Consider the following 27,593-nt stretch of genomic DNA (forward strand, 5'->3'; position numbering starts at 1 on the left):
AATAATAAAATTTTTCGCAAAAATTCAATTATGTTCAAAAACTAAAAAAAAATTTCTTTAAAATTTCAATTATCTTTAAAAATAATAAAATTTTTCTCCAAAATTCAATTATTTTAAAAAATTTAAATAAAGTTCTTGGAAAAATTTCAATTATTTTCAGAAAAAATATTCCCAGCAATTCAATTATTTGAAAAAATTTTAATAAAATTCTTTGAAAAAAATTCTATAATTTCCAAAAACATTTTTAATAAGATTCTTCGCAAAAATTCAATTATTTTCATAAATAGTAAATTTTTTTACAGAAATTCAATTATTTTCGTAAATAATAAAATTATTTATATAGCAATTCAATTATTTTCAAAAAGTTTTTAAAAATTCTAAGAAAAAATCAATTATTTTCGTAAAATATAATAAAATTATTTCTATCATTTAAATTATTTTCTAAAATTTTAATAAAAATCTCCGAAAAAATTCAATTATTTTTAAAAATAATAAAATTTTTCGCAAAAATTCAATTTTGTTCAAAAACTAAAAAAAAAATTTCGTCAAAATTTCAATTATCTCAAAAAATAATAAATTTTTTTGCCAAAATTCAATTATTTTAAAAAATTGTAATAAAACTCTTTGAAAAAATTCTGTAATTTCCAAAAACATTTTTAATAAGATTCTTCGCAAAATTTCAATTATTTTCAGAAATAGTAAATTTTTTTACAGAAATTCAATTATTTTCGTAATATATTAAAATTATTTCTAGCAATTCAATTATTTTCAAAAAATTCAATAAAATTCTCCCAAAAAAAATTCAATTATTTTCATAAATAATAAAATTTTTACACAAATTCAATTACTTTCGTAAACAAAAAAATTTTTCGTAAAAATTCAATTATTTTCAAAAATTTAAATAAAATTCTTAACAAGAATTTTTTTATTTTTGTAAATAATAAAATTATTCCTATCAATTCAATTATTTTCTAAAATTTTAATAAAATCTTTAACAAGAATTTTATTATTTTTGTAAATAATAAAATTATTCCTGTCAATTCAATTAATTGATTGAATTTTTGAAAATAATTACATATTTTCAAAAATTCTAATAACATTTTTAGTAAGAATCCAATTATACTTTCAAAATTCTAACAAATTCTTTGTAAGAATTCAATTATTTTACTAAACAATAAAAATCTTGACAAAAATTTAATTATTTTCATTTTTTAATTGCTTATTTAATTTATTATTTATTTTCTTTTTTAATTTATTAATTATTATTCAAAGAATTTGTGACCGTATGTTTACAATTGTAAATGTGACCTAAAGTCTCTGAAGTTAACGTCGGTAATGCAGAGTGGACAATTTCCCGCCCACGTGACACTTGGCGGTTATTTTCAAAAATCCTTGAAAATTATTTTTCCTTGAAATCGACAAACTACTAGAAATCGATACTTGTATTTTTTATTTTGTTGATTTTGACCAATTACCAGTAAATCTAACTAACCAATTGTTACTGCTAATTAAATTTAGAAAATTGTTAATTTTTCGGTAAATTTAAAGTTTGGATCTAAATTTGAATAATTATAATTCAATTCGAATTGAATAATTAATAATTACCTGATCCTGCCGTAAATATAAGTTTAATAATTAATAATTGAATTGTTATCGAAATAATTGAACTAATACGAAAAAAATTGAATTACCACGAAGAAAATAATTGAACTACTATTAAAATAATTTAACTATCGAAAAATAATTGAATTACTATGAAAATAATTAAATATTTATTATTTAGGGTTAATTATCATTCACGTGGTTGTGAACGTTGTGAAAAACGGTTAGATCTCGTTTGATTGAATTTATTTGGATAAAAATAGTTCTTTTTGGTAAAATTGTAACATTGTAATTGTTAAAAAAAATAATATTGTAATAATTTGATTTCTTGAGATTCCCACCTGACCTGTCAGGTGACCATTTCCAGTTTATATCCCTTAACGCGCAGGACCACCTCTGTTTACCAAATATGGTAAACAGAGGTATATGGCAGCCCTCTCTCCACTAAATGTAAACCTCCGCCGTCTTTATTTACCCTCGTGATTTCAACAATATACTGACAATGTGAGAATTTTTTTTCCCCCTTCAATAAAAGAGGGGTAAATTTGTTAATTTTTGGGAAAAATAAGAGTGGGATTCATTTGACGTTTATGGTCAGATAAGAATTGACGGATTGTATTTTTCTCGCGGATGACAATTGGTGGGAGTAAAAGTGGTAATGCGGTGGAGCGAGCACGTAGGTCAAGTTACTCAGTTCACTCAGTTGACGGGGAGCGCTCTCGCGCGTATTATTGTCCCGTTTTACTCTAATTAGATGATCGATCACGTGGTGAATAAACCCTGTGCGCTTAGAGGTTCTCTCGTTATATTATTATTTTAATTTTTAATATATAAAGGAGAGACGACAAATTTTTGGAATAAATGTGCGCGCGTCCGTAATGGACAACCCCAGCGGCGGAAGTTACAGTATGGGAATGATGGATACGGAGATGTACGGAAGACCGTCAACTTCACAGTTAGCAACATCACAAATGATGTCTGACGCCGCGACGCCCGGCGTCGGTGTTCAACGAGGTGTTAAACGTTGTTACGATGACGGTAATGTACGACATTCACAAATGATGCAGGTGCCTGAGAATTTAGATGAATCATTCACTAATTTGGGACAACCAAAAAAATCGCCACCCTCAAATGGTAAAAAGACGAAAGGAAGGGTCAAAATCAAGATGGAATACATTGACAACAAATTGAGGAGGTACACGACATTCTCCAAGAGGAAAACCGGCATTATGAAGAAGGTTTGTAATTATATTGGTTTAAAAAAAAATTGTATCTGTGTTTTTTTTCTGGCGGAAAAGTAAAGTCGGAGAATGAACATAACCTCAAAGTTGGAAGGAATGTTTTTCGTATTTTGTGTTTTTCGCGGCTTGAATTTAGGTTTTTTGTGAAACTTGATTTTGTGTTTGATTGACCGGTTTTTAAGCACCTGTGTGATTCAGAAGTCACCCTGGGAGAACAACGTGGGTGGTGAAAGTGAAACAGTGAAATTGCCGTGCGTTCGTTCACTTGAGAGGAGCGCTAAGTTCCACTGTCGCATTAAACTGGCATTAACAAACTGCATGTTGAAATCTGATTTGTGTATGTGTCATGGCACTTGGTGAATGTGATACTGAGTTTCGAATTTTTGAGGTTGGGCTCCTATAGGCTTTTTATGCGTGGGAGGTTCCGTGATTACAGTTTGACCTTCGAGAGGAACTTAACCTAACTTTCTCGCCATTCTGGTTGCTGTCACTTCATTCAGTTCATTCAGTTAATTCTTCCCCAATTTCTGTCAATTTTTTCCCGTTTGCTTTACTTTTTCAACCTCTTTTTTTTTATTACTTTTTCTCCTTTTTTATTACTTTCTACCCCTTTTTCCATGTTATTGACACTTGCAATGACGAAACGAAAAGGTAATTCATAAAATATAATTTGTCAATTTTCTGTTTTCTCAGGGTTGCCACAGGTCAGGGAAATCAGGGAAAAGTCAAAGAAAGTAGAATTGGTCAGGGAAAAGTCAGGGATTTTTATTAAAGTATTGGAAAAAATTAAATTTTGGATAAGATACAAATGATTGCATAAATTCAATTATGTTCAAAAATTTTTTAAATTCTCGTCAAAATTTCAATTATTTTTAAAAATAATAAAATTCTTCACCAAAATTCAATTGTTTTCAAACATTTTCCTCAATTCGATAATTTTTACTATCTACTATTTTAATAAACTTTTTCAAAAAAATTCAATATTATATAAAAAGAAGTCTTTATAAAATTTTAAGCAAACATTACATTATTTTCATAAATAACAAAATTCATAGCAGCAATTCAATTATTTTTGTAAATAATAAAGATATTCCTGTAAATTCAATTATTTTCAAAAATTTGAATAAAAACTCTTCGCAAAAGTTCAATTATTTTCATAAATAATACAATTTTCTGCAGGAATTCAATTATTTTCGTAAATAATAAAATTATTTCTAGGAATTCAATTATTTTCAAAAAATTTAATAGAATTCTACGCAAATATTCAATTATTTTCATAAAAAATAAAATTCTTTGCAAAAATTCAATTATTTTAGTAAAAAATAAAATTATTCCTAGCAATTCAATTATTTAAAAATATTTTAATAAAATTCTTCGCAAAAATCCAATTTATTTCATAAATTATAAAAAAATTCTTTAGAGGAATTCAATTATTAGTTTCGTAATTAAATTTTTCGAAAGAATTCGATTATTTTCAAAAATTTTAATAAGATTCTTAGCAAGAAAAAAGTGTTGATAAAATTCTAAACAAACAGTAAATTATTTTCATAAATAATAAAAATTTCGCAGGAATTCAAGTATTTACAAATTTTTTTTATAAATTTCTTCGCAATAATTCAATTATTTTCATAAATAAAAATTTTTTTTTACCGCGATTCAATTATTTTCATGAATAATAAAACTCATCATAGAATTTCAATTATTTTGAATACAAATTTTAATCGAATTCTTCAAAATTTGTAATTATTTTTGAAAATTTGATTCAAATTCGATGAAAAAATTCGATTATTTAAAAATTTGTTGATAAAATTCTTTATGAAAATTCAATTTCGGAAAACATTCATTTATTTAATAAATTATTTATTTTTGAAGTTAAATAATTGAATTCTCGTAGAATTTTCTAATAAAAATTATTTTAAATATGGATTTCTAGTTAAAATACATAATAATTTTAGATATTAATTGAATATTACAAACATTATAACTTTACTTGAATTTTCAAAAATAATTGAATTTTGAAAAGGTTTTAAATTAAAATCTTTGAAAATATATTTGTAGAATTTTTTTTATGAAAAATTTAATTTTAATTTTTTTTTTGGAAATTATTTCTAGTTTTTATTTTCTAAATATTTAATTGAAGAATTTCCCAATAATCGAAATTTCGTAAAATTTTTTGTAAACAAATAAATGGATTTGAAAATTGTCAAGGAACTTTTGCAAAATTATTAAAAATAATTGATAATTGAATTCTTTCGAAAAATTTTGATAATATTTTTCAAAATAATGACATTTTTCGATAAAAATTTACTTAAAATTGTATTAAAAATAATTAAAATCCTGTAAAGAATTTTATTATTTAAGATAGTAATTGAATTCTTGTAATGAATTTTTATTACATTTTTTTAAATAATTGAAATCTTATGAAGAATTTTATTATTTATGAAAATAATTCAATTCTTGCAACGGATTTTATTAAAGTTTTTTAAATAATTGAAATTCTGTAAAGAATTGTAATATTTATGAAAATAATTGATTTCTCGCAACGAATTTTATTATTACATTTTTTTAAATAATTGAAGGATTTTATTAAAAATTTTTATAAGTTGTTGAATTTTATAAAGGTTTGAATTTGAAATTTTTTGAAACTCTTAATTTCTATGGAATAATGATAACGATTAAATATGTATTTAAAAAAGAATTTATTGACGTTTTCGAATAATTTAGTTAAAGAAATTCGTAAATGAATCCAATAGAATCATTTTTTTTATCTAATTATTTTTGTAGTTAATCAGAATATTCTTGAGGGTCAGGGAAAAATTCTAAATTTTGTTTAGAAATCAGGGAAAAAGAAAATTAATTTTTTGTCCAATTATTTTTGTAGTTAATCAGAATATTCTTTGAGGATCAGGGAAAAATTCAAAATTTTGTCTAAAAATGAGGGAAAAGTCAGGAAAAAAGAAAATACATTTTTTGTGGCACCCCTGGATTTTCTAAAAACTGAAATTCTACATAAAATATTTCGATATTCCTTGTTTTAAATTTAAATAAGGCAAAAAAGACTTGTTGTCAACAAAATTGAACGTCTGCCAACTGAACCATTCGGCAATGTTTCCAAGGAAATGTGAAATTCTAAACGCAGCTTAAATACCCAATTACGAATTTGGCGAGTGTAAACTCTGAAAATTTATGTCTATTTCTTGACTTTGTATTTTGTAAGCAGCTTAATTTGTTATCCCCGAAGGGAAAATATTAATCGACGGTCTTTTATTCTTCACTCAGACTTGATTCAAAGAAAAATTTTCCAATTTCCAAATTAAATTCCCTGGTTTATAAAATCGAACTTTTTGTCAAATATTTGCAGAATTTAATTTTAAGTAACGCGAAATGGCACTTTTTTCCGGATTCGATTTTTACTTTAAATTACAGTTGTAAGAAATTTTTTTCTTCTTCATCTTTCAATTGCCGGCTCCAGTATAGGAGAATCACTTGTCAGATAAATTTAAAGGCGGGTTCGCTGGCCCTAAAAATAAAATCTACAGCTGTCTCTAGTCTAATAGCGTTTAAACGGTGCTCATCCACTTTAAACAGTCTCGTTTTGTGATTTTCATTACTGAAAAATCGTTCGAGGAATTGAAAATAAAAAGGAAGAAAAAAAAATTTTTTTTTGCGCCGGCTCCCAAAACCTGTTTTTATATGTATACGCTCTTTGCATATCTGTAAACATGATCTAACCTAAATCTCAACTCAAGAACTGACTTCGGGTCGAATCGCGACTCTACTTTTTTAATTCTTTATAATTAAAGGGCAATTCAAGGCGAAAAAAATGACTTTTAGCTTTCACTTTATATACTTATCGAATTCCCAAAAAATTTTTCTTCACACATTTTTTTTTACACCCGCCTTCATTTCTTAATGGGCGATCATATTTTTTCTTCTTCTGAAAGTGTATTTAATGATTATAAGGACTTTTTTTTAAATTAAAATTTAAGTAACTGAAAAAATTAAGTACGGAATTTTTTATATTCACTTAATTTAATTTTTTTTTTATTAATTTATTTATTGTAAATTTCCATTTAATTTTTCAATTCTAAACTTCAGTTACTTTTATAAAATCTAATTTTTCGTTAATTCTTTAAATTCTTAATTTTTGTAATTTTAATTTTAACTAAATCTTTGAATTCTAAATTTTCGTTTATTTTTTCAATTGTAATTTTGAATAATTAATACTTTTAATTTCATATTTGAGTTAATTTTTTAAATTCAAAGTTTTAGATAATTTTTTCAATTACAAATTTTAATTTATTAATTTAACTAATTTCTTAATTTTAATTAGTTTTTGTAATTTTTATTTTTAGTTAATTCTTTATATTCTGAATTTTAATTAATTTTAGTAATTTTAAATTTCAACTAAATCTTTAAACTCGAAATTTTAGTTAACTTTTGAAACTCTAAATTTTAGTTAATTCTTTGAATTCTAAATTGTAGTTAATTTTTTTTAATTACAAATTTTAGTTAATTTTTTTTATTTTAACTAATTCTTTGAATTCTAAACTTCAATTACTCTTAAAATCAAAATTTTCGTTAATTCTTAATCTTAAATTTTAGTTAATTTTTTTTATTTACAAATTTTAGTTATTTTTTTGCAATTTTAATTTTAACGAAAACTTTAAATTCTAAATTTTCGTTAATTTATTCAAAATTGTAGTTTTTAGTTGAATCTTTCAAATTCTAAATTTTAGTTAATTTTTTTAAATCTAAAATTTACTTTTTTTAATTCAAAATAATTTTAGTTAATTTTTGTAAGTTTAAATTTCGATTAATTCTTTTAATTTTAAATTTGAGATAATTTCTGTAATTGAAAATGCGATTTAATTATTTTAATTCGAAGTTTTTTCGTTAATTCTTTGAATTCTAAATTTTAGTTGATTTTTGTAATTTTAATTTTAACTAAATCTTTGAATTCTAAATTTTCGTTCATTTTTAAAATTGTAGTTTTGAGTTAATTCTTTTTAATTCTAAATTTGAGTAAATTTTTTAAATTCAAAGTTTTAGAAAATTCTATTAATTACTAATTTTAGTTAATTTTTGTAATTTTTAATTTTATTTAATTCTTTAAATTCTGAATTTTTAGTTAATTTTTTAAACTCTAAACTTTAGTTAATTATTTTAAGTCGAAAATTGAGTTAATTCTTTGAATTCTAAATTGTAGTTAATTTTTTTTTAATATTACAAATTTGTAGTTAATTTTTCTAATTTTTAATTTTAACTAATTCTTTGAATTTTAAACTTAAATTACTCTTTTAAAATCTAAATTTTCGTTAATTCTTTGAATCCTAAATTTTAGTTAATTTTTTTTTATTTTTTGTAATTTTAATTTTAACTAAATTCTCGACTAAATCTTTGAACTCTAAATTTTCGTTAATTTTTTCAATTGTACTTTTGAATTAATTCTTTTAATTCTACATTGGAGTTAATTTTTTAAATTCAAAAATTTTAGAAAATTCTTTTATTTACAAATTTTAGTTAATTTTTATAATTTTTAATTTTAACTAATTCTTTAAATTCTGAATTTTAGTTAATTTTTTTTGAAACTCTAAATTTCAGTTAATTCATTTAATTCCAAATTTTGAGTGAATTTTGTAATTAAAAATTCGATTTAATTATTTTAATTCGAAATTTGAGTTTATTTTTTTCGTTCTAAATTTTATTCAATTTTTTTAATTACAAATTTTAGTTAATTTTTGTAATTTTATTTTAACTTAATCTTTGAATTATAAATTTTAGTTAATTCTTTTAATTCTAAATTTAAGTTAATTTTTGCGATTTTAAATTATAACTAATGCTTTAATTTCTTATTTTTAGTTAATTTTTGTAGTTTTAAATTTTAGTTCAGTAGTCATTTAAATCTAAAAATTTAGTTAAATTGGAGTTAATTCTTTTAAATTTCAATTTTATAGTTAATTTTTTTAATTACAAATTAAAAAAAAATTCATATTTGAATTCTAAGTTTCAGATATTTTTTCAAATTCGAAATTTATTTTCTCTTTTTTTTCAATCAAATTATTTTTATACAAAAAATATTAGGGTATGTAAATTTCGAAATTTGAATTTGTAATTTTGAAATAAAAGCAAAAAAAAAAAAAAAAAAACTGGAAAATCGTGTTTTCGAAAGAAATTTAAATAAAAAAAATGTTTTTTTTTGTTTTTTTAATGAAAAAATATTTTTTTTAAGAGCAATTAAATTTTGTAAAATTGCGTTTACGCATGTGAGATTATTATGGTTTATTACCTCATTACTTATGCACGTATGTCCCGCATTCTTGGTTAACTATTATATTCTGCATCTAATTGCGAGTAATGAAACAAAAAATTAAGCACATGTAAAGTTGTTGGCAAATAGAGCACACTCTGTGTCTCGGTTTAAATCACATTAAAAATTAAAGGTTACTGTCTTTTTTTTCTTATTTTTATTTATTCTTTCAATTTTTTTTTCTTTTTTTGACTGCGACGAAGAAAAAAATAATTAACGTCCTTTTGCATATAATGATTATCCGCAAAATTGAAAAACGCGAATTATTTTTATTCGAACAAATTATTTTTAGTTTATTTTGTTTTTGTTTATTATTATTTATTTATTTTATTCATTTCATTCATTTTATTAATTTTATTAATTTTTTACATTTTCTTAATTTTATATTTCATTATTTTTGTATTTTTTACATTTATTTTTTCACTATTTATTATAATTTGTTTCTATTATTTATTTCTTAATTATATTTCTATTTACATTTGGTTTTATTTTTTATTTTGTTTACATTTTTTTATATTTGTTTCTATTACTTATTTTGTTTTTATTGTTATTTATATTTTTTCTATTACTCGTTTTGTTTATATTGTTACTTATATTTATTTTTATTATTTTATTTTATTGGTTCATTATTTATTATAATTTATTTTGTTAAATTGCTTTTGATTTTGAAAAATTTATCTAAATATGTCAAAGGAAAAATGTGTCGTATAAATTTTTGAAAATATATACCTACATTTTTTTACAATTTATTTTTAAATAAATATCTGGGACAAAAATAGAATTTCATTGCTCTTCTTTTAAAAAATATATTTATAAGAGAAAGAAAAAGAATAAGTTGTAACTGATTTTGTATTTTATTATATTTTGATATCTGTATTTCTAAAATTTAAATCTCTCTCTCTCGTGTGTTTTCAAGACAAGAAACTTGCTTTATTAGAAAATTTTCCATAGGCACGACTTTTTTTTATCGTTTCTATCTGCCCACATATAGAATTAAATTAGATATTATGCAATGTTAGTACTTCCCTCAACTGTCCATGAATGATGTTTTTTTTTTCTTTTCGAAAAAAATTATTATGATTCACGGTGACGAAAGTCTTCAATACCCCCACGCAGTGAAATTTTCTAACCGATTTTTCTATTCAAGAAAAATAATAATCTTCTTCTTCTTATTTATCTCTTTAGGGACGAAAAAAAAAATTTACAATTTATCTCGAGTAGATTTACGTAAAATCTATTTTTAGAAAGACGAATTTTTTTTCAAACCGATTTACAATCGGTTGTCAATTATTGATAAAATTATTTCGAGAATTTCTTTTTTTAAGAGAAATATATTATTTCTAGAATATTATTTTCTTTAGAAAGAAATTATTTCCGGAATTTTTTTCGTTAAAAAGGAAATTTCTATTTTTTTAACAATAAATTTCTTTTTTTAACAAAAAATTCATGAAATAATTTTTTGTTGTTTTACAAAAAATAAATTCTGGAAATATTATTTGTTAGTAAAAAAATAAATTCTAGAAATATTTTTTGTTAGTAAAAAAATAAATTCTCATAATAATTTTTTTGGTTTTTGTTAAAAATAATTCACGAAACAATTTTTATTGTTAAATTCACGAAATAATTTTTGTTGTTAAAAAAGAAATTCTCAAAATAACTTCTTTTGTTAAAAAAATTCACGAAATAATTTTTTTTTGTTAAAAAATAAATTCTCGAAATAATCCCTTTTGTTATTAAGAAAATAATTCTCGAAATAGTTCCTTTTGTTAAAAAATTCACTAAATAATTTTTATTGTTAAGAAAAATTCACGAAATAATTTTTGTTGTTAAAAAAAATTCACAAAATAATTTTTTTTTGTTAAAAAAAGTTCTCGAAATAATTTTTGTTTTTAAAAAAGAAATTCTCGAAATAATTTCGTTTGTTGAAAAAAAAAAATTTGCCAAATAATTTCGTTCGTTAAAAAAAATCCACGAAATAATTTTTATTATTAAAAATAGAAATTCTCGTAATAATTTTTTTTTGGTAAAAAATAAATTCTCGCAATAATTTTTTTTCACTCATTATTTATTAGTATATTAATTACATTCATCGAGTGAAATGTCGAAGGAATCGAGTTTTCAAACTTTAATTTACTTTTGCAAATGAAAATCATCTATCAAAAAATATTTGATTTAATTCATCACGCGAATAGAACATTAATAATATCGATAAATGATTATATACATTTTATAAGAGGTAGTCGCGAAAGTTAAAGAGTTAATTGTGAAATTATATTTTTTAATGATATAACTGTGTAGAGTATATATAATGTTTATATTTAGTATACGATTCTATATAACACGTCTTGTTAAATGACGGAAAATAATTTTTAAAAAGCAAGAAATTGCCATTTATATTTCATTCCTTCGATGGCCGTAAAATCGACTAATAAACCAGCATCTAATTAGCAGATTGACGAGATAACTGAGGCAAAACATTAGTTTGTTACCGGTCGTGTTAGATTAATTACCTTCTGATATAATTATAACACTGTTCAGTTCGGATTGACAATTATAGTGAAAAAAAAAGACGCGGGAAAACAAAATCTCCTTGAGAAATTGTTCTAGATTTTACTGAATTAAGTTTATAGAGGAATAATATGCTTGGAAAATAAGGAATTAATTTGTTTATTAATTAATAAATTTATGTGTTAATTGATAAATTAATTTGTTCATTATTAAATTAATTTTTTAACTATTAAATTAATTTCTTAACTATTAAATTAATTTCCGAACTATTAAATTAATATTTTTAACTATTAAATTAATTTGCAAACTATTAAATTAATGCGTGAATTTTCTGATAGAATAGAATTTATTTCTTGATGCTACAAATATTGCTTAATGCGTTAATTAATAAATCGATTTAATATTCAGAAAAATTAGAATATTAGTTTGTTAGTAAATTAATTTTATACTTAGAAAGTTAATTCGTTGGCTAGTAAATTAATTTTTTAACTAGTAAATTAATTTGTTCATTGGTAAATTAATTTACTGCTTAGTAAATGAATTTATTTACTTAAATATCGATTTGTTGATGAATACAGTTATTTATTTACTAGAAAGCTATTTTTTAGTTAATAAATTAATTCGTTGGTCAATAAATAAATTTTTTAATTTGCTAATAAATAAATTCGTTAATAAGTTAATTTATTTGTAAGTTAATAAATAAACTTTTAAATTACTAAATTCATTTGATAATTAGTATATTAAATTGTTAAAAAATTAATTTTTTAATTATTAAATAAGTATTTTAGTAAATTAATTTGTTAATTCGTAAATTAATTTTATAGTTAGAATGTTAATTATTTTGTCGGCTGGTAAATTAATATTCTAATTGTTAAATTAATTTGTTACCTAGAGAGTTAATTCGTTAGCTAGTAAATTAATATGTTAAATAGTAAATTATTTTCTTAATAAGTAAATTAGCAAATTAATTTATTAATTCGGTAATTAGTGAAATAGTTAATTCACGAGAACGCTATTTTTTAAGTTAATAAATTAATTCGTTGATTAATAAATAAATTTTTTAATTAGTTAACAAATTGTTTTAGTAAACTAATTTTTCAATTAGTAAATTTATTCCTTAATTAGTAAATTTATTTTAATAGTCAATTTGTTAGTTAATTAAATTTATAAATTACTGAATTAATTTATTAATTATTAAATGAATTTGTTAGATAATTAAATTTATAAATTACTGAATTAATTTAGTAATTAATAAACTAATTTGTTAGATAATTAATTTCTCAGTTATTAACACAGTTTGTTAGTAAATTATTTTTGTCAATCATTAAAATAATTTTTTTAGCTAGAAAATTAATTCCTCGGCTAGTAAATTATTTTTTAATTAATTATTTAACTGGAGAGTTTATTTATAATTTGTAAACTTATAAATTAATTTGTTAATTAGTAAATTAATTTATTAATTAGTAGATTAATTTATTAATTAGTAGATTAATTTATTAATTAAAAAAGATATTATGTAATTATTTAAAATATTCATTTATTTACTAGCAAATTAATAAGCAACTTTTATTAATTAGTAAATTAATTAATTTACCAAGAATTTTCTTTTTAACCAGCAAATTTGTAAACTGACTATTTGATTAATTAATCTCTTCATTTTTTGGCTATAAGTAAGCAATTAAATAGATTAATTAATGAATAAATTAGTTTACTGATTTGCGAATAATTAAATTGATTAGTTAATTAGTAGATTAATTTATCATCTTACTGATAATTAAATTCATTGATTTCTTTGGATATTCATTTATTAATTAGCGAATAATTAAATTTCTTCATTAAATAAGGAGTTCAGAGGGTTTTTTTTTTGACAAACAAAATTTATTACCGCCGAAAGTTTTTCTGTGGAATTTTTTTTATATTAATATTCAAAAATAATTCCTGTATTTTTTTTTAAATTCTAAATCGTTAAAATAAGTTGTTTTTGACTTTGAATAATATTATCAGTGTTTTCACACTTTTTTTTATTTATTTTTAAAGACCAGTAGCAAGTCTGGTATTATAGTTTGCATTACTTAATACGAAAGTAGTTTGTTTAGTTAGAATTGAAAAATATTTGCAACTGGTTTATTATAAATTACAATTTTTATTATTAAAGAAAATTATTTTTCTCCTTTAATTTTTTTTTCTCGTGAGAATTATTTCGATATGTAAATTAAAGTTGTTTACGAATTCTTGTTAAATTATTGTTTATTTCTTGGATGTTATTTCGTTTAAATAACTTTTTTTACTCGAAAATTAGCTTTCATGCCGTTTATTTATTTTCTTAGTATTTTTTTTTTTAGTTTTTATTTTTTCTTTAGTATTTATTTATTTTATAGTATTTATTTCTTTCTTTTAGTATTTATTTATTCTTTAGTATTTATTTATTCTTTAGTATTTATTTATTTTTTAGTATTTATTTATTTTTTTAGTATTTATTTATTTATTTCTAGTATTTATTCATTTATTTCTTCTAATATTTATTTATTTTGCAAACAAGTATTTTATTCATATTTTCAAATTGAATTAAGTTTCGATTATCAGAATTAAAAAGTGAATTCGAAACTAGGAAAAATTTCGATGAATTTTCTTGAAATTTGGATAAATTTAAATTGTCCCTAACTCGTTGTTTGATATTGTTTGTTTATTTACAAAAATATATTATGTATAATATTTATTAATTGCTTTAATGTTTTAATCTTGAAATACAAGTTTCGTTTTACTTGTTATATAGTAAATTTAAAATCGTGCAAGTTTTATCGGTGATTAATCAGTATTTTCTACACTTACACTCAAGTTTTATCAGATTGTTTCAAGTGATTAAGATTTTAGTGACTTTAACGCTTGGCAGCTGATGTAATGATAAAGCCAGTTCTACTTAGTACTTAGGAGAAAGATAATTACAATAATTGCAATGTAAACGCAGCATTCAGTCTTCGAAATGCTTATTATTATTTTTCTCTTTGTCAATCTCGTTTTTACATTCTCGTTTATTGTTCATTAAACATTTATTCCCGATGAACTATATTAATACTTTTCTTTTAAATAATATTCTTTAAATAAAAAATTTTAAAAAATCGCATCTTTTAGTTGAAAATAAATTGAAGAAATAATTATTTGCTTTTTTATTTAATTTTTGTATTCTATTTAATTTTCTTTTATTTTTCATTGTATTTTATTCTTTTATTTTTAATTTTTTTAGTTATTTTCTTTACTAATTTTTTATTACAGATTTATTTTTTATTAAATTTCATTTTTTTCTCCTATTTTCCATTATTTTTTATTTGTTCGAATTTTTATTATTATGTATTTTACTCTTTTATTTTTCATTGTATTTTATACTTTTATTTTTCATTTTTAGTAATTTTCTTGATTAATTTCTTATTGTATTTTATTTTTTTAATTTTTTATTAAATTTTATTTTTTTATTTTTTATTAAATTTCATTTTTTTCTCTTAATTTCCATTATTTTTTATTTGTTCTATTTTTCATTATATTTTACTCTTTTAATTTTCTTTTTTTATTTTTCAGAAAACTTGTATTAGTTCTTGTGGAGAAAAAACTAAAAACGATCATTTTTTTTCGAAAAGGATGATGAAAAAAACTATTATAGAAAATCTGTATTTTTAGAAAATAAAAATTGATAGTGTAATAGAAATCTCTAGTAGCAAAATGAAAGGAAATTGTAAAATAAAATACCATTTAGGCGGGATATTTTTAACTTTAGAGAGACAGCTGTTCAGTAACAAAATCCATTGGTGGATGCTTTCTCTAATACCAACGGACGTTGTCTAAATTAGGCACCCTATGTTTACAATTCAGTATTTTAGACCCCACGAAAGCTAACTAATTGAATCAGCTGATATTCGTTTCAAATTTTGTGTCTTGATTTTCAAAGGCTAAAAATAATTATTCAAAAGTAAAAAATGATTTTTAGAAATTTTGAAAATAAAAATTTAATTTTTAATTGATTACTTTAAAAATTACAGGGTTAATATAATTTAATTTTTTTATTCGATAAAAACTAAATTTATTTGTTAATTAGTAAATTAAATTGTTATTTCGTAAATAAATTTGTTAACTAGTTAATTAATTTGCTAATTAATAATTCAATTTGTCAATTAGTAAGTAAATTACTTTATATTTTAATTTATTAATTTGTAAATAAATTAATTAATTAATTTATCCGTCAATTAGAAAATTAATTCAGAAATCAAAAAATTAATTTGTTATCTATTAAATTAATTTGGTAATTAGTAAATTAATTTCTTAATTAGTAAGTAAATTTGTTAAATAGCAAATTAATTTGTTAAAAAGTAAATTAAATTGACAATTCGTAAATTTACTTCTTAACCAGAAAATTATTCGTTAATTAGTAAATTAATTTGCTAATTAGATTTTTTTTAATTAGTTAATAAATTTATATTAATTTGTTAGCTAATAAATTAGTTTTTTAAGTAGTAGTTTACTTTATTGAATTAGTTAATAAATTCATAAATCAAGGAATTAACTTGTTAGCTATTAAATTAATTTGCTAATTAAAAAATTAATTTTCTAGCTAATAAATAATTTTTCTAACTAGCAGTTTAATTTATTAAACAGAAATTTTAATTGTTAATTAGTAAATTAATTTATAAATTAGTAAACTAATTTGTTAGACAATAAATTAATTTTCTAATTATGTAAATAAATTTCGGAAGTAGTAATTAATTTCATAATTAGTCATTTACTTTATTAAATAGTAAATTAAATATTTAATTAATAAATTTAATAAAAAATTAAGAAATTAATTTTTTTTACTAGCAAATTAATTATTTTCTAGTAAGTTAATTTACTAATCGATAAGTTAACTTGCTGAATAGGAAATTGGATTTAATTATTAAATTTTATTAAACTTTAGAAAATAATTGAATTGTTTTGAAAAATTTTATAACGAATTAAGAAAAAAATTGATTTCTTATTTCGTGAAATTTTTTTGAAAAGTGTTGAATTTTTTCAAAGAATTTATTAAAATTTTAGAAAATAATTGAAATCTTTTCAAATATTTTATAACGAATTAAGGGCATTTGAACCTTGATGACGTTACACTTTGTGCAAAGCATGTGTGACGTCATCAAGGTTCAAATGCCCTTAAGAAAAAAATTGAACCCTTTCGTAAAATTTTTTTGAAAATAATTGAATGTTTGCAAAGATTTTACGATTTAAAAAAAAAATTGAATCCATTCATAAAATTTTTTTTAAAATAATTGAATTTTTGCAAAGATTTTACGATTTAAAAAAATAATTGAATTGTTTCCAAAGATTTCTTCAAATTTTAGAAAATAATTATTTTCGTTTGTCAAATTTTATTAAAATTTTGTTAAAAAATAATTGGATTTTTGCAAAAAATTTTACAATTTATAAAAATAATTGAATTCTTTCGAAGAATGTTATTATTTACGAAAATAATTGAATTCTTGCGAAGAATTTTATAAACATTTTTGAAATTAATTAACAAGTAAAATTAATGAGTAAATTAGTTAATAATTGACTTTTTTTAAAGTTTGAATCTGAAATTATTTAAAAATTCACATTTGAAAATAAAAAATGTTATAATTTGCAAAATAATAATAAATTGAATTGTTTAGTGAATTCAATTGTTAATTAGTAAATAAATTCCTTAGTTACCAATTTTATTTATTGAAAAGAAAAATAATTCATTAAGTTGTGAATTTTTTCGTTAATTAGTAAATCAATTTCTAAATCAAGAAATTAATTTTTTAATTAGTAAATTTAATTAATAAATTAATTTGTTAGTTATTAAATTAATTTATGATTTAGTAAATTACTTTGTTGAATAGTAAATTAATTTGTTGGCTATTAAAATAATTTCTGAAGTAGTAAATTAATTTTTCTAATTAGTAAAATAAATTGTTATTTAGTAAATTAATTTGTTAACTAGTAAATTAATTTTTTAAATAGTAAATTAATTTGTTAATTTGTAATTTTGTGTCTTAATTAGTAAATGAATTCCTTAGTTACTAATTTTATTTATTGAATAGGAAATAGATCATTAACTAGTAAATTTATTCATGAATTAGTAAATCAGTTAGTAAATTAATTTAAAATTTAGTAAATTACTTTTATGAATAGTAAATTAATTTATTAGTAATTAAATAATTTTTTTAGCTGGTAAAATAATTTCCTAACTAGTAAATGAATTTGCTAATTAGTAAATTAATTTGTTAATTTGTAAATTAATTTATTAATTAGTAATTTTATGTCTTAATTGGTAAATAAATTCCTTAGTTACCAATTTTATGTATTGAATAGAAAATAATTCATTAAGTAGGAAATTTTTTCGTTAATTAGTAAATCAATTTCTAAAGCAAGAAATTAATTTATTAATTAGTAAATTAATGAATTAATTTGTTAGTTATTAAATTAATTTGTGATTTAGTAAATTCGTTTGTTGAATAGTAAACTAATTTGTTGGCTATGAAAATAATTTCTTAAGTAGTAAATGAATTTGCAAGTAAATTAAATTGTTAATTCGTAAATTAATTTGCTAATTAGTAATTTTGTGTCTTAATTAGTAAATGAATTCCTTATTTACTAATTTAATTTAGTATAGGAAATAAATTCACGAAGTTGTAAACTTCTTGTAATTAGTAAATTTCATACAATTAGTTGAACAGTAAATTAATTTGTTAAAAGAAAAAATTATTTTGTAAATTAATAAAAAATGATGTTAATTAAGTAGTAGATTTTGTTTTTAGCAAATAAGTAATAAATTTCCTTTTTAGTAAATGAATAATTTAGTTTATTTAGTTTATTAATTAGTAAATAAAAGAAACTAATTTTTGCTCAATGAATTTCAGGCGTACGAGCTTTCAACGCTGACGGGAACGCAGGTGATGCTGTTGGTTGCAAGTGAAACCGGTCACGTTTACACGTTCGCAACGAGGAAATTGCAGCCAATGATAACGAGTGAAGCTGGAAAGGCATTGATACAAACGTGCCTGAATAGTCCAGATCCACCGCCATCGGGCTCATCGGGCGATCAACGAATGTCGGCGACTGGATTCGAGGAAACCGAATTGACGTACAACATCGCCGACGAGGAGCAGAAAGTAAGACAACTGGTGTATGGCTCACCACACGGGGGCGGTTTGCACGCCGGTTACGCGACGGCCGGCGGACCGCCAGGTTCGCAGCACGCGCCACCCCCGCACGCGCAACATGCCCAGCACGCGCATCTCATTGCGCATGCGCATGCTGGCTCACCAAGCTCGCACTTGGTACCTTGCTCGAGTCCTGGTCCCATGCTCGCCGGTGGACCCTATCAACAATCATGTCCCTCTCCCCTGCCGCCGCCGCACGCGAGTTACCATCCGCATATGTCGCATTCACACCCCCAGCGGTAGTAAAGGCTTTAGCCTTTACCAATCACCTTCTTCACTTTTCTTCACTTTTCTTCAATTTTCAACAGCTTTCAATTAACTGCTCACGGTTAGTTCTCATTTTTTTTTCCTTACTCTCCTTTATTTATTTATTTTTTTCCTTATTCTATATTTGTTGAAAAAAGGAATTATTTATCAATGGCTGGCCTCGGACTCACTATCACTAGTTTTTTTGACACTTTTCTTTTTTTTTTTAATTTGAGCAATTCCACGTGAACTGATCTAGTCGAAGAAATTCATTGTTAACGCGAGAGTTCGCCGATATTTTTAATATCAAAATATTTTTATGTCAAGAAAGTATATTCCATAAATATTTAAATATTTATTCCATAGAATTGTTTTTAAACTAATTTTTTAAAGGAGTTCAATCGTCATAGAATAAAATGGATAAGATAATATTCAGGGTGGATACATGTCAGAAAAGTCTGGGCAATGTCAAGAAAACAAATTTTTGTCAAAGTCAAGGAAATTAGAGGAAAAAATTTTTTATCAGGGAAATTAAGAAAATTGAGTCTTTTTTTGAATTCTTTTAAAAAATTGCGACTTTTTCAACTTTTTTTTCCAAATATTTTGCATAAAATACCACATTTTTTGTATAAAATGCAACTTTTTTTTTATTTTTATAATATGAAAAAGTAACTAAAAAAATGTGGCCATGCAACGTGACAAACTTGGAAATGTCAGAGAATTTTGTAAACCTTGAAAAAAACCTGGAAAAGTCAGGGAATTTTTGATCGAAATCCTGGAAAATTTTTGTTTTCTAAAGTTGTATTTCTTCTTGAAATCTAATTTCACTTCAATATTTCAAAATTTATTCAATTTTAAAAGAGTTACGTTTTCAATTTTCATAAGTAGATGAACTTGAAAAGATTTTAATTTAAAATGTTTGAAAATTTTAATTTTAAATGAAATTTTATTAGAAATTTTTAAAAACTTTAGATTTTTAAAAAATTTGAATAACTAAAATCCTTCTGAAATTAGTTACATTTTTTAATATATATTTAATTGATTATTAAAAATAATGGATTTATAGAAGAATTTTAGTTAAAAATTCTTTAAAAAAATATTGAATTTTGAAGCAATTACAAATGATTGCAGAAATTCAATTATTTTCAAAAGTTTTAATAAAATTCTTGCCACAATTTTAATTATTTTCAAAAACTTTCTTCCATTCAATGATTTTTAATATCTACTACTTTAATAAAAATTCTCAAAAGAATTCAATTAGTTAAAAAATTTTTAATAAAATTAAAAAACTTACAATTTTAATCGAATTCCTCGAAAAATGTTATTAAAAATTTTATTAAAATTTATCAAAGAAATTAAATTATTTTAAAAACTTTTAACCAATTTATTTATTACAATTTAAGTATTATTTTTTATAGATTTTTAATTAAATTCCTTCAAAGAATTAAATTATTTTCAATAATTTTAATGAAATTCTTTGTAAATTCAATTATTTTCAAAATAATTTTAATGGAATTTTTCGTAGAGAAATTTTCTTAATATCAAAAATTTGACAAAATTCAATTACTTTCAATGTTTACTATTTCAATAAAATTCCACAAAAGAATTAAATTATTTACAAAGAAATTTTAATAAAATTCGTCTCAAGAATTCAATTATTTTCAAAAATAATATAATTCTTCGCAGAAATTCAATTATGTTCAAAAATTTACAAAAATTCTCGTCAAAATTTGAATTATTTTTATAAATAATAAAATTCTTCTCCGAAATTCTATTATTTCCAAAAATTTCAATAAAATTCTTGGTAAAATTTAAATTATTTTTTATAAAATTTTCATCAAATTTCTCGAAAAATGAAATTATTCTTAAAAATTTTATTAAAATTTGCCAAGAAAATTCAATTATTTTAGAAATTTGTTGATAAAATTCTTTATGAAAATTGAATTTCGAAAAACATTCAATTATTTAATAAAATATTTATTTTTGTAGTTAAATAATTGAATTCTCGTAGAATTTTCTAATAAATAGGATTGATTTAAAAATTAATTTCAGTTAAAATTTTAGATTATAATTGAATATTAAAAGCATTATATCGGGGATTTTTATAAATAATTGAATTTTCAAAAGGTTTTAAAAATTAAAGTCTTTAATTAAGAATTCTGAAGAATTAATTTTTGTCAAAAAGTTTAATAGAATTTTTTTTTAATTATTTCTTGTTTTTTATTTCTAATAAATATTTAATTGATGAATGTCTGAATAATCGAAATTTCGTAAAATTAAATTGTAAACAAAAGGATTTGAAAATTCTCAAAGAACTTTTTCAAAAATAATTTTAAAAAATTGTCTTAAAGAAGAATTTTAGTTGAAAATTCTAGAAATGAATAATCGAAATGATTTGTAAGAAAAATAAAAATTCAATAAGGGTCAAAATATTTTTTGACCGATTGTATTTTATGGCTCTTTGAATTGTTCTCAAAAAATTACTATAAAAACAATTTTATGGAATATTTAAGTTATATTCTTGATATTATATTTAAAAATATCGGTAAACTTTCCCTTTAAGGGCCAAAATTGAGTTAACTTCTACTACAAAAATTATAGTCCCTAAAGTTCTAAACACGTGCAAATGAACAAAATTTATTTATTTCTTAATAATTCAAATTCAAATTTTACGGTAAAATTCGACAAAAAATTTCGTTCATTTGAATGTTTAAAACTTTTGAAGCATAAAAATTAAAGAGTTTTATTTTTTTTATCGTGAATCTTTGAATTTTTTGTGTACTTTTCAAAAGAAAAGAAGCCAAAAATCTTTCTTAAAGAAAAAAAAAAATGTTTTTTAACCTTCTCTTTGTTCCAAAATAAATCTTATTTCACATTTTTTTACAAAAACAACACATTTAAAATATTTTTTTTATCATTTTCGTCAGAAAGCTGAAATTTTTTCTGTAAAAATTCCAAAATAAGATTTATTTAATTATTTTTGCTAAACAAATTTAGATATTCCGAAGTAAATTTTGATAAAATTTAGTAAAAAAAATGTAGTTTGATCGTATCAAAATTTACTCCGAAGATATTATTTTGGTAAAATTTTTCTCATAACTTTGAATTACAAAGAAAGTGTCAAAATCTCAAATGTTTTATTTAAACAAAAAAAATGTTTCTAAATTGAGTCCGATATTGAGAATAGAAAAACATTTTATTAAAAAAAGGAAACCAGAATGAAGAATTTCTCTTTTATGGAATTTCTACTGCCCCAAATGTTAATTTGTATATTTTTTTATACAGTAGAATTTTCATTTAACCGAATTCTCTTTTCTGGTCTTTTATAGGGGAAGAATAAATTATTAAAGTTCTAAAAAAAAGTTTATTTAAACAAATTTTAACTTAGTGGAATTCTCATTTAACATTTAATTTTGGAACCGAATGTTGTAACTTGTTAATTAACCAAATTTAACGTTGACAACAAATTTATTTATTCGCATTTTTTAAATGCAAAAATTTCCATTTTCTGTCGAATTTGTATTTTATGTAAAAAAATAAAAATCAAGGGAACAAATTTTTGAACTCCTTTAAATTTTAATTTGTTATTCAAAATGAAAATGGAATTGAATTTTAAATTCTTTTTGGTGGAAGGGTGAAGAATTATTTTTGTCCGAAAATTTAAATAGAAATTACAATTTTCCATCACTATGAAACAATTCAAATAATGAAACCTAAAAAACGTTTCTTAAAGCAACATTTGAAAAATGAATTCATTTCCTTCCACAAAAATGAATCCACACTTTAATTTTTCTTTCTTTAAAATACAAAATTATATCAATTATGGAAATTTTTTTCTAAACTGAGAATTCGATCAAATTATAATTCACGATAATGGAAATTAAGAAAAAGTATTCTAAACTAACAGAATTTATTTATTAAATTATTATATTTTATTATATTAAATATTAAACGAATTTAATTAAATATTAGGTAAATTCTTTTAATATTTAATAAATAAATTCTTTTTTCTGTTTTGAGAAAAAAGATTTCTCGTCATTGAGTAAAGAATTGATTGGAAACGATTCTCGTTGAGTATAGTATATGTATAATATGATGTGAATTTAAGTAATCGAGAGCAGTTTGTTGAGATCTTGGAAGAAGGAACTTGAAACTTATTTTACCCAGTAGAAGCTTGGACTTTTCAGCCTCCCATCCGCTGGGTGTACTCTCTCGTCGTTAGTATTTCTGGGCAATTAAGGGGAGTCCGATGACCAAGCCTTAATTGGCTCTCTCTCCGCCTTTCGTACCGCTTTGACAAACTCGCAATGAGTCGATATATATACACCCGGTTTATTCGTCGGTGTGCTCGGGCTAATTATTTATTTAACCAATATAAAAGAACGTCACGTGTGGTGCGGTGCGATGCGTTTTATACACGAGAAATCAGGCGCGTAGGATCTTCCACGATTTAAGTGGATCGCACCGTGATTTTTATTTTACTAGAGAAAGTATAATATTATTGACAGCAGTCTTACACAGTTTTTCCTCTTTCCCCTTTTTTCTCAATTTTCTTGTCAATTTTGTTGTCAATGAATTTTTATTTATTTTCTTTTTTCATTCTTTTTCTCATTTATTTTTTTTTCTCTTACTTTTTTTCTCATTTTTCTTTTTCTTTTTGATTTTTTCTCCCTTTTCTTTGTTTTAACTTATTTCTTCTTTTTTTTACTTTTTTCTTCTTTTTTTTTTTTACTTTTTTTCTTTTCTTTTGCTTTTTATATTTTTTCTTCTTGTTCGAAAAAAACTATTGTTAAATTCATCCACTTTTTCTTTACTCCCTTTTCTTCAAAGTCTCAGAATATTTATTGTTCTGTAAATTTATAGTTTATTTAGAAAAGTAGGAATTTACTGCTCTTTTGATATTTTATTTGGAATTTATTGTAAAATTCGAAGAGCGCATGAGTATTGTATAAAAATCATGAGTGCGAAATATATTCGTATTGATATTAATTCCACCGGGAAAATATAATTTTTTGTATATTTGTATTTTTACTCACCGAAAATATTTTCTCTTAAATCAAAGTTTCATTAAATTTTTTTACTAATTTTACTTTGGAAATAATTTCGGTCAGTTATAATATCGCTAAAAAAAGTTGGTTCGCTTTGGAAATTCGAAAAAAAATCTATGAGTTTTACAGAATACTCATGCGTTTCGTCTCGTTTTAATTTTCAAAATTCATTAAAAAAAAAATTTTAATTCAAGTAAAAAGAAATTACACGAAAATTTAGAGCAAGTTTTCTTTTGAAGCTCCCACGATTTAAACGTTCTGTCCAAAGAGTCGTTTTTATCCACACGTGTTTTTTTGAAAATACGATAAATTGTTCAACAATTTTTTTATTTATTTTTTTTTGTTTTTTGTATTTTGAAAATTTAAATTTAGTATTTACAAAAATTTTGATAAAACTTTATTAAATTTTTTAAAATTAAAATTTTATTATTAAATTTGTATTAAAAGGAAAAGAAAATTTTATTCAAATTTTATTGAAGAAAGAAAAGAAAATATTATTATTAAAACTTTATTTAAAAAAAGAAAATATTAAAATTTAAAAGTTTTGAAAAAAGTAAATATAGATAACGCGAATGAATGTTTAAATTAAAAAAAAAAAATGGTGCGATAAATGATAGTTTTAGTAACTCATGTGATGATTTACTTGTACAGTTGAGTATTTTGTTTTTATTATTATTATTTTTTTAATTATTACTTAATTTAATTCTCGTATTTATTAAAATCGTTATTTTTCGTGCGTATACTACTGTCATGACACGAACAATTCAAGGCATTTTTTTTTCTCTTAAATAATCACTCGTTGATGTACAAAACGCCGATTACGAGGCATATATAAAAAAAAAGAAATTATTATTGTATAAAGTGACGCGTGTAGTTAGAGATTTTTTTTTTACTCAAAATCGTGACAATCTAGATTAGATAATTGATCCCCGTCCCTATTTTCTCGAGAGCCGTGATCGTTGCAAAAAAAAAAAGAATTTTTTCTCGAGAGAAAAAAAAAATTACTTGACAAAATTTACTCTTTCTTTCAACTTTCGATTTTTTTTATTGTTATTACTTATTATTTCTTTTGAAAAGTAATTATTTTTTGTGATTTTTAATTATCTTTTAGAAAATGAAATATTCTTTTCAACAGTATTTTCTTAGAAGTAATTTCTTTTGAAAAATCATTATTTTTCTTGAAAAGTAATTTTTAATTATTATTTACTCTTTCTTTAACTTGAAAAAGTAATTTTTCATGAAAATTAACTATTTTTCTTGAAGAGTAATTTTTTAAATTAAAATTACTCTTTTTTTTGTTGAAAAGTAATTGTTCGTTAAAAATGACTATTTTTCTTGAAGAGAAATTTTTGAAATTAAAATTTACTTTCTTTTTCTCTTAAAAAGTAATTTTTTGTCAAAAATGACTATTTCTCTTGAAAAGTATTCTTTTTAATAAAAATTTACTCTTTAACTTTCAACATGTTTCATCATTGTTATTAGTAATATTCTTTTTTTGAAGAGTAATTTTTTTTTGAAAAATTCCTTTTTTGAGAAAAGTAATTTTTTTGAAAAAATATTTCTTAGAAAAGTAATTATTTTTCATGAAAAGTAATTTTTTAAATAAAGATTTACACTTTCCTTAACTTTCAACTTTTTTCATTATTTTTTTTAAGAATAAAATTTTTTTTTAAAAGTATTTTTTTTTAAAGAAATTATTTCGTTTGAAAAGTAATATTTTGCGAAAATTAATTAATTAAGTATTTTTCTTGAAAAGTAATTTTGAATTATTATTTACTCTTTTTTTAATTTAAAAAAGACTTTTTTTCTTGAAGAGTAATTTTTTAAATTAAAATTTACTCTTTTTTATCTTAAAAAGTAATTTTTTGTGAAAAATGAAAATTTTTCTTAAAAAGTAATTTTTTTTAATAACAATTTAGTAATTTTTTTTTGAAAAATACTTTTTTAAGACAATTTTTCTTAAAAAGTAATTTTTTTAATAACAATTTAGTAATTTTTTTCGAAAAATACTTTTTTTAAGACAAGTAATTTTTTTGAAAAAACATTTTTTAGAAAAGGAATTTATTCTTTTGAAAAGTAATTCGTTTTCTTGTAAAATAATTTATTTGGAAAGTAATTTTTTAATTAAAATTTACTATTTCATTAACTTTCATATTTTTTTTTTAAGTATTTTTTTAAGAAATTAATTATTTTTCTTGAAAAGTAATTTTTGAAATTAAAATTTACTCGATTTCTTTAACTTTCAAATTTCTTTCATTATTATTTTATTGGAAACGTAATTATTTTTCTTAAAAAGTATAATTTTTTAAAATAAACATTTACTCTTTCTTTAAATTTCCACTTTATTATTATTATTATTCTTCTTTTTTTTTGAAGGGTAATTTTTTTTTAAAGTATCTTTTTTAAGAAAAGTAGTTTTTTCTTTAGAAAATTAATTAGTTTTCTTGGAGAATAATTTTTATTTTGAAAAAAAATTTATTTTCCTGAAGAGTGAATACTTATGAATAGTAATTTTTAAATTAAAATTTACTCTTTCTTTAACTTTAAACTTATTTCATTATTATTTTCTTGAAGAATAATTATTTTTGAAAAGTAATTATTTCTTTGGGAATTATTTCTTTTAAAAAGTAATTATTTCTGTTTAAAATTTAAATGTATTTTTTTAAAAATCAATTTCTTTGAAAAATAATTATTCTTCTTGAAAAGTAATTTCTAATTATTATTTACTCTTTCTTTAAGGGCATTTGAACCATTATGACGTCAAAATTTTAAAACTCATGCTTTGCACACATTGTGACGTCATAATGGTTCAAATGCCCTTAACTTGAAAAAGAATTTTTCGTGAAAAATACCTAATTTTCTTGAAGTGTAATTTTTAAACTAAAATTTTTCCTTGTTTTTATCTTGAAAAGTAATTTTTTGTGAAAAATGATCATTTTTCTTGAAAAGTATTCTTTTTAATAAAAATTTACTCTTTAATTTTCAACTTTTTTTATTATCGTTACTAGTGTAATATTCTTTTTTTGAAGAATATTTTTTTTAAATACCTTTTTTTGAGAAGTAATTTCTTTGAGAAAGTAATTTTTTTTGAAAAGAAAGTAATTATTTCTTTTGAAATTTAATTTTTTGGAAAGTAATTTTTTTTATTCTATTCACTAATTTATTTACCTCAAATACACCTTCTAATCAAAATGCAATCAGAATCAAATAATTAAATTAAGTTTATTTAATCTAAGTATTTTATTTGAGGTAAATAAATTTTCCACGAGTTTTTTTCGTTTTCGATTTTTGTGAAAAGTTTTTTTTCCCGGTTTGAAAGTGGCGGTGGTCCCTCCCCCCAAACACCCATTGAAAAAAAAATAATGGTGCGAGTTTAGGACCATGGTGCACGCTTGGCATTGTTACATGCAGAATTGTGAAATTTCCCTCGTTTTAT

The 27,593-nt window shown here is 21.4% G+C and overlaps 1 protein-coding gene across 1 annotated transcript in view; it reads left to right on the top strand.

The window, feature by feature from the left end:
- The first annotated feature begins 2,286 nt into the window (after positions 1–2,286).
- The window catches only part of LOC122511516 (serum response factor homolog), an 80,324-nt gene continuing 55,017 nt past the window's right edge, over positions 2,287–27,593 (top strand). The window contains exons 1-2 of the mRNA XM_043626813.1: positions 2,287–2,840; positions 18,561–18,812. Of these exons, the coding sequence (XP_043482748.1) occupies positions 2,481–2,840; positions 18,561–18,812 (612 nt within the window). The 5' untranslated portion in view covers positions 2,287–2,480. The remainder of the gene's footprint in view (positions 2,841–18,560; positions 18,813–27,593) is intronic.

The sequence above is a fragment of the Leptopilina heterotoma genome, unplaced genomic scaffold (assembly GCF_015476425.1).
Source record: "Leptopilina heterotoma isolate Lh14 unplaced genomic scaffold, ASM1547642v1 Lhet_85, whole genome shotgun sequence".
Classification (NCBI taxonomy): Eukaryota; Metazoa; Arthropoda; class Insecta; order Hymenoptera; family Figitidae; genus Leptopilina; species Leptopilina heterotoma.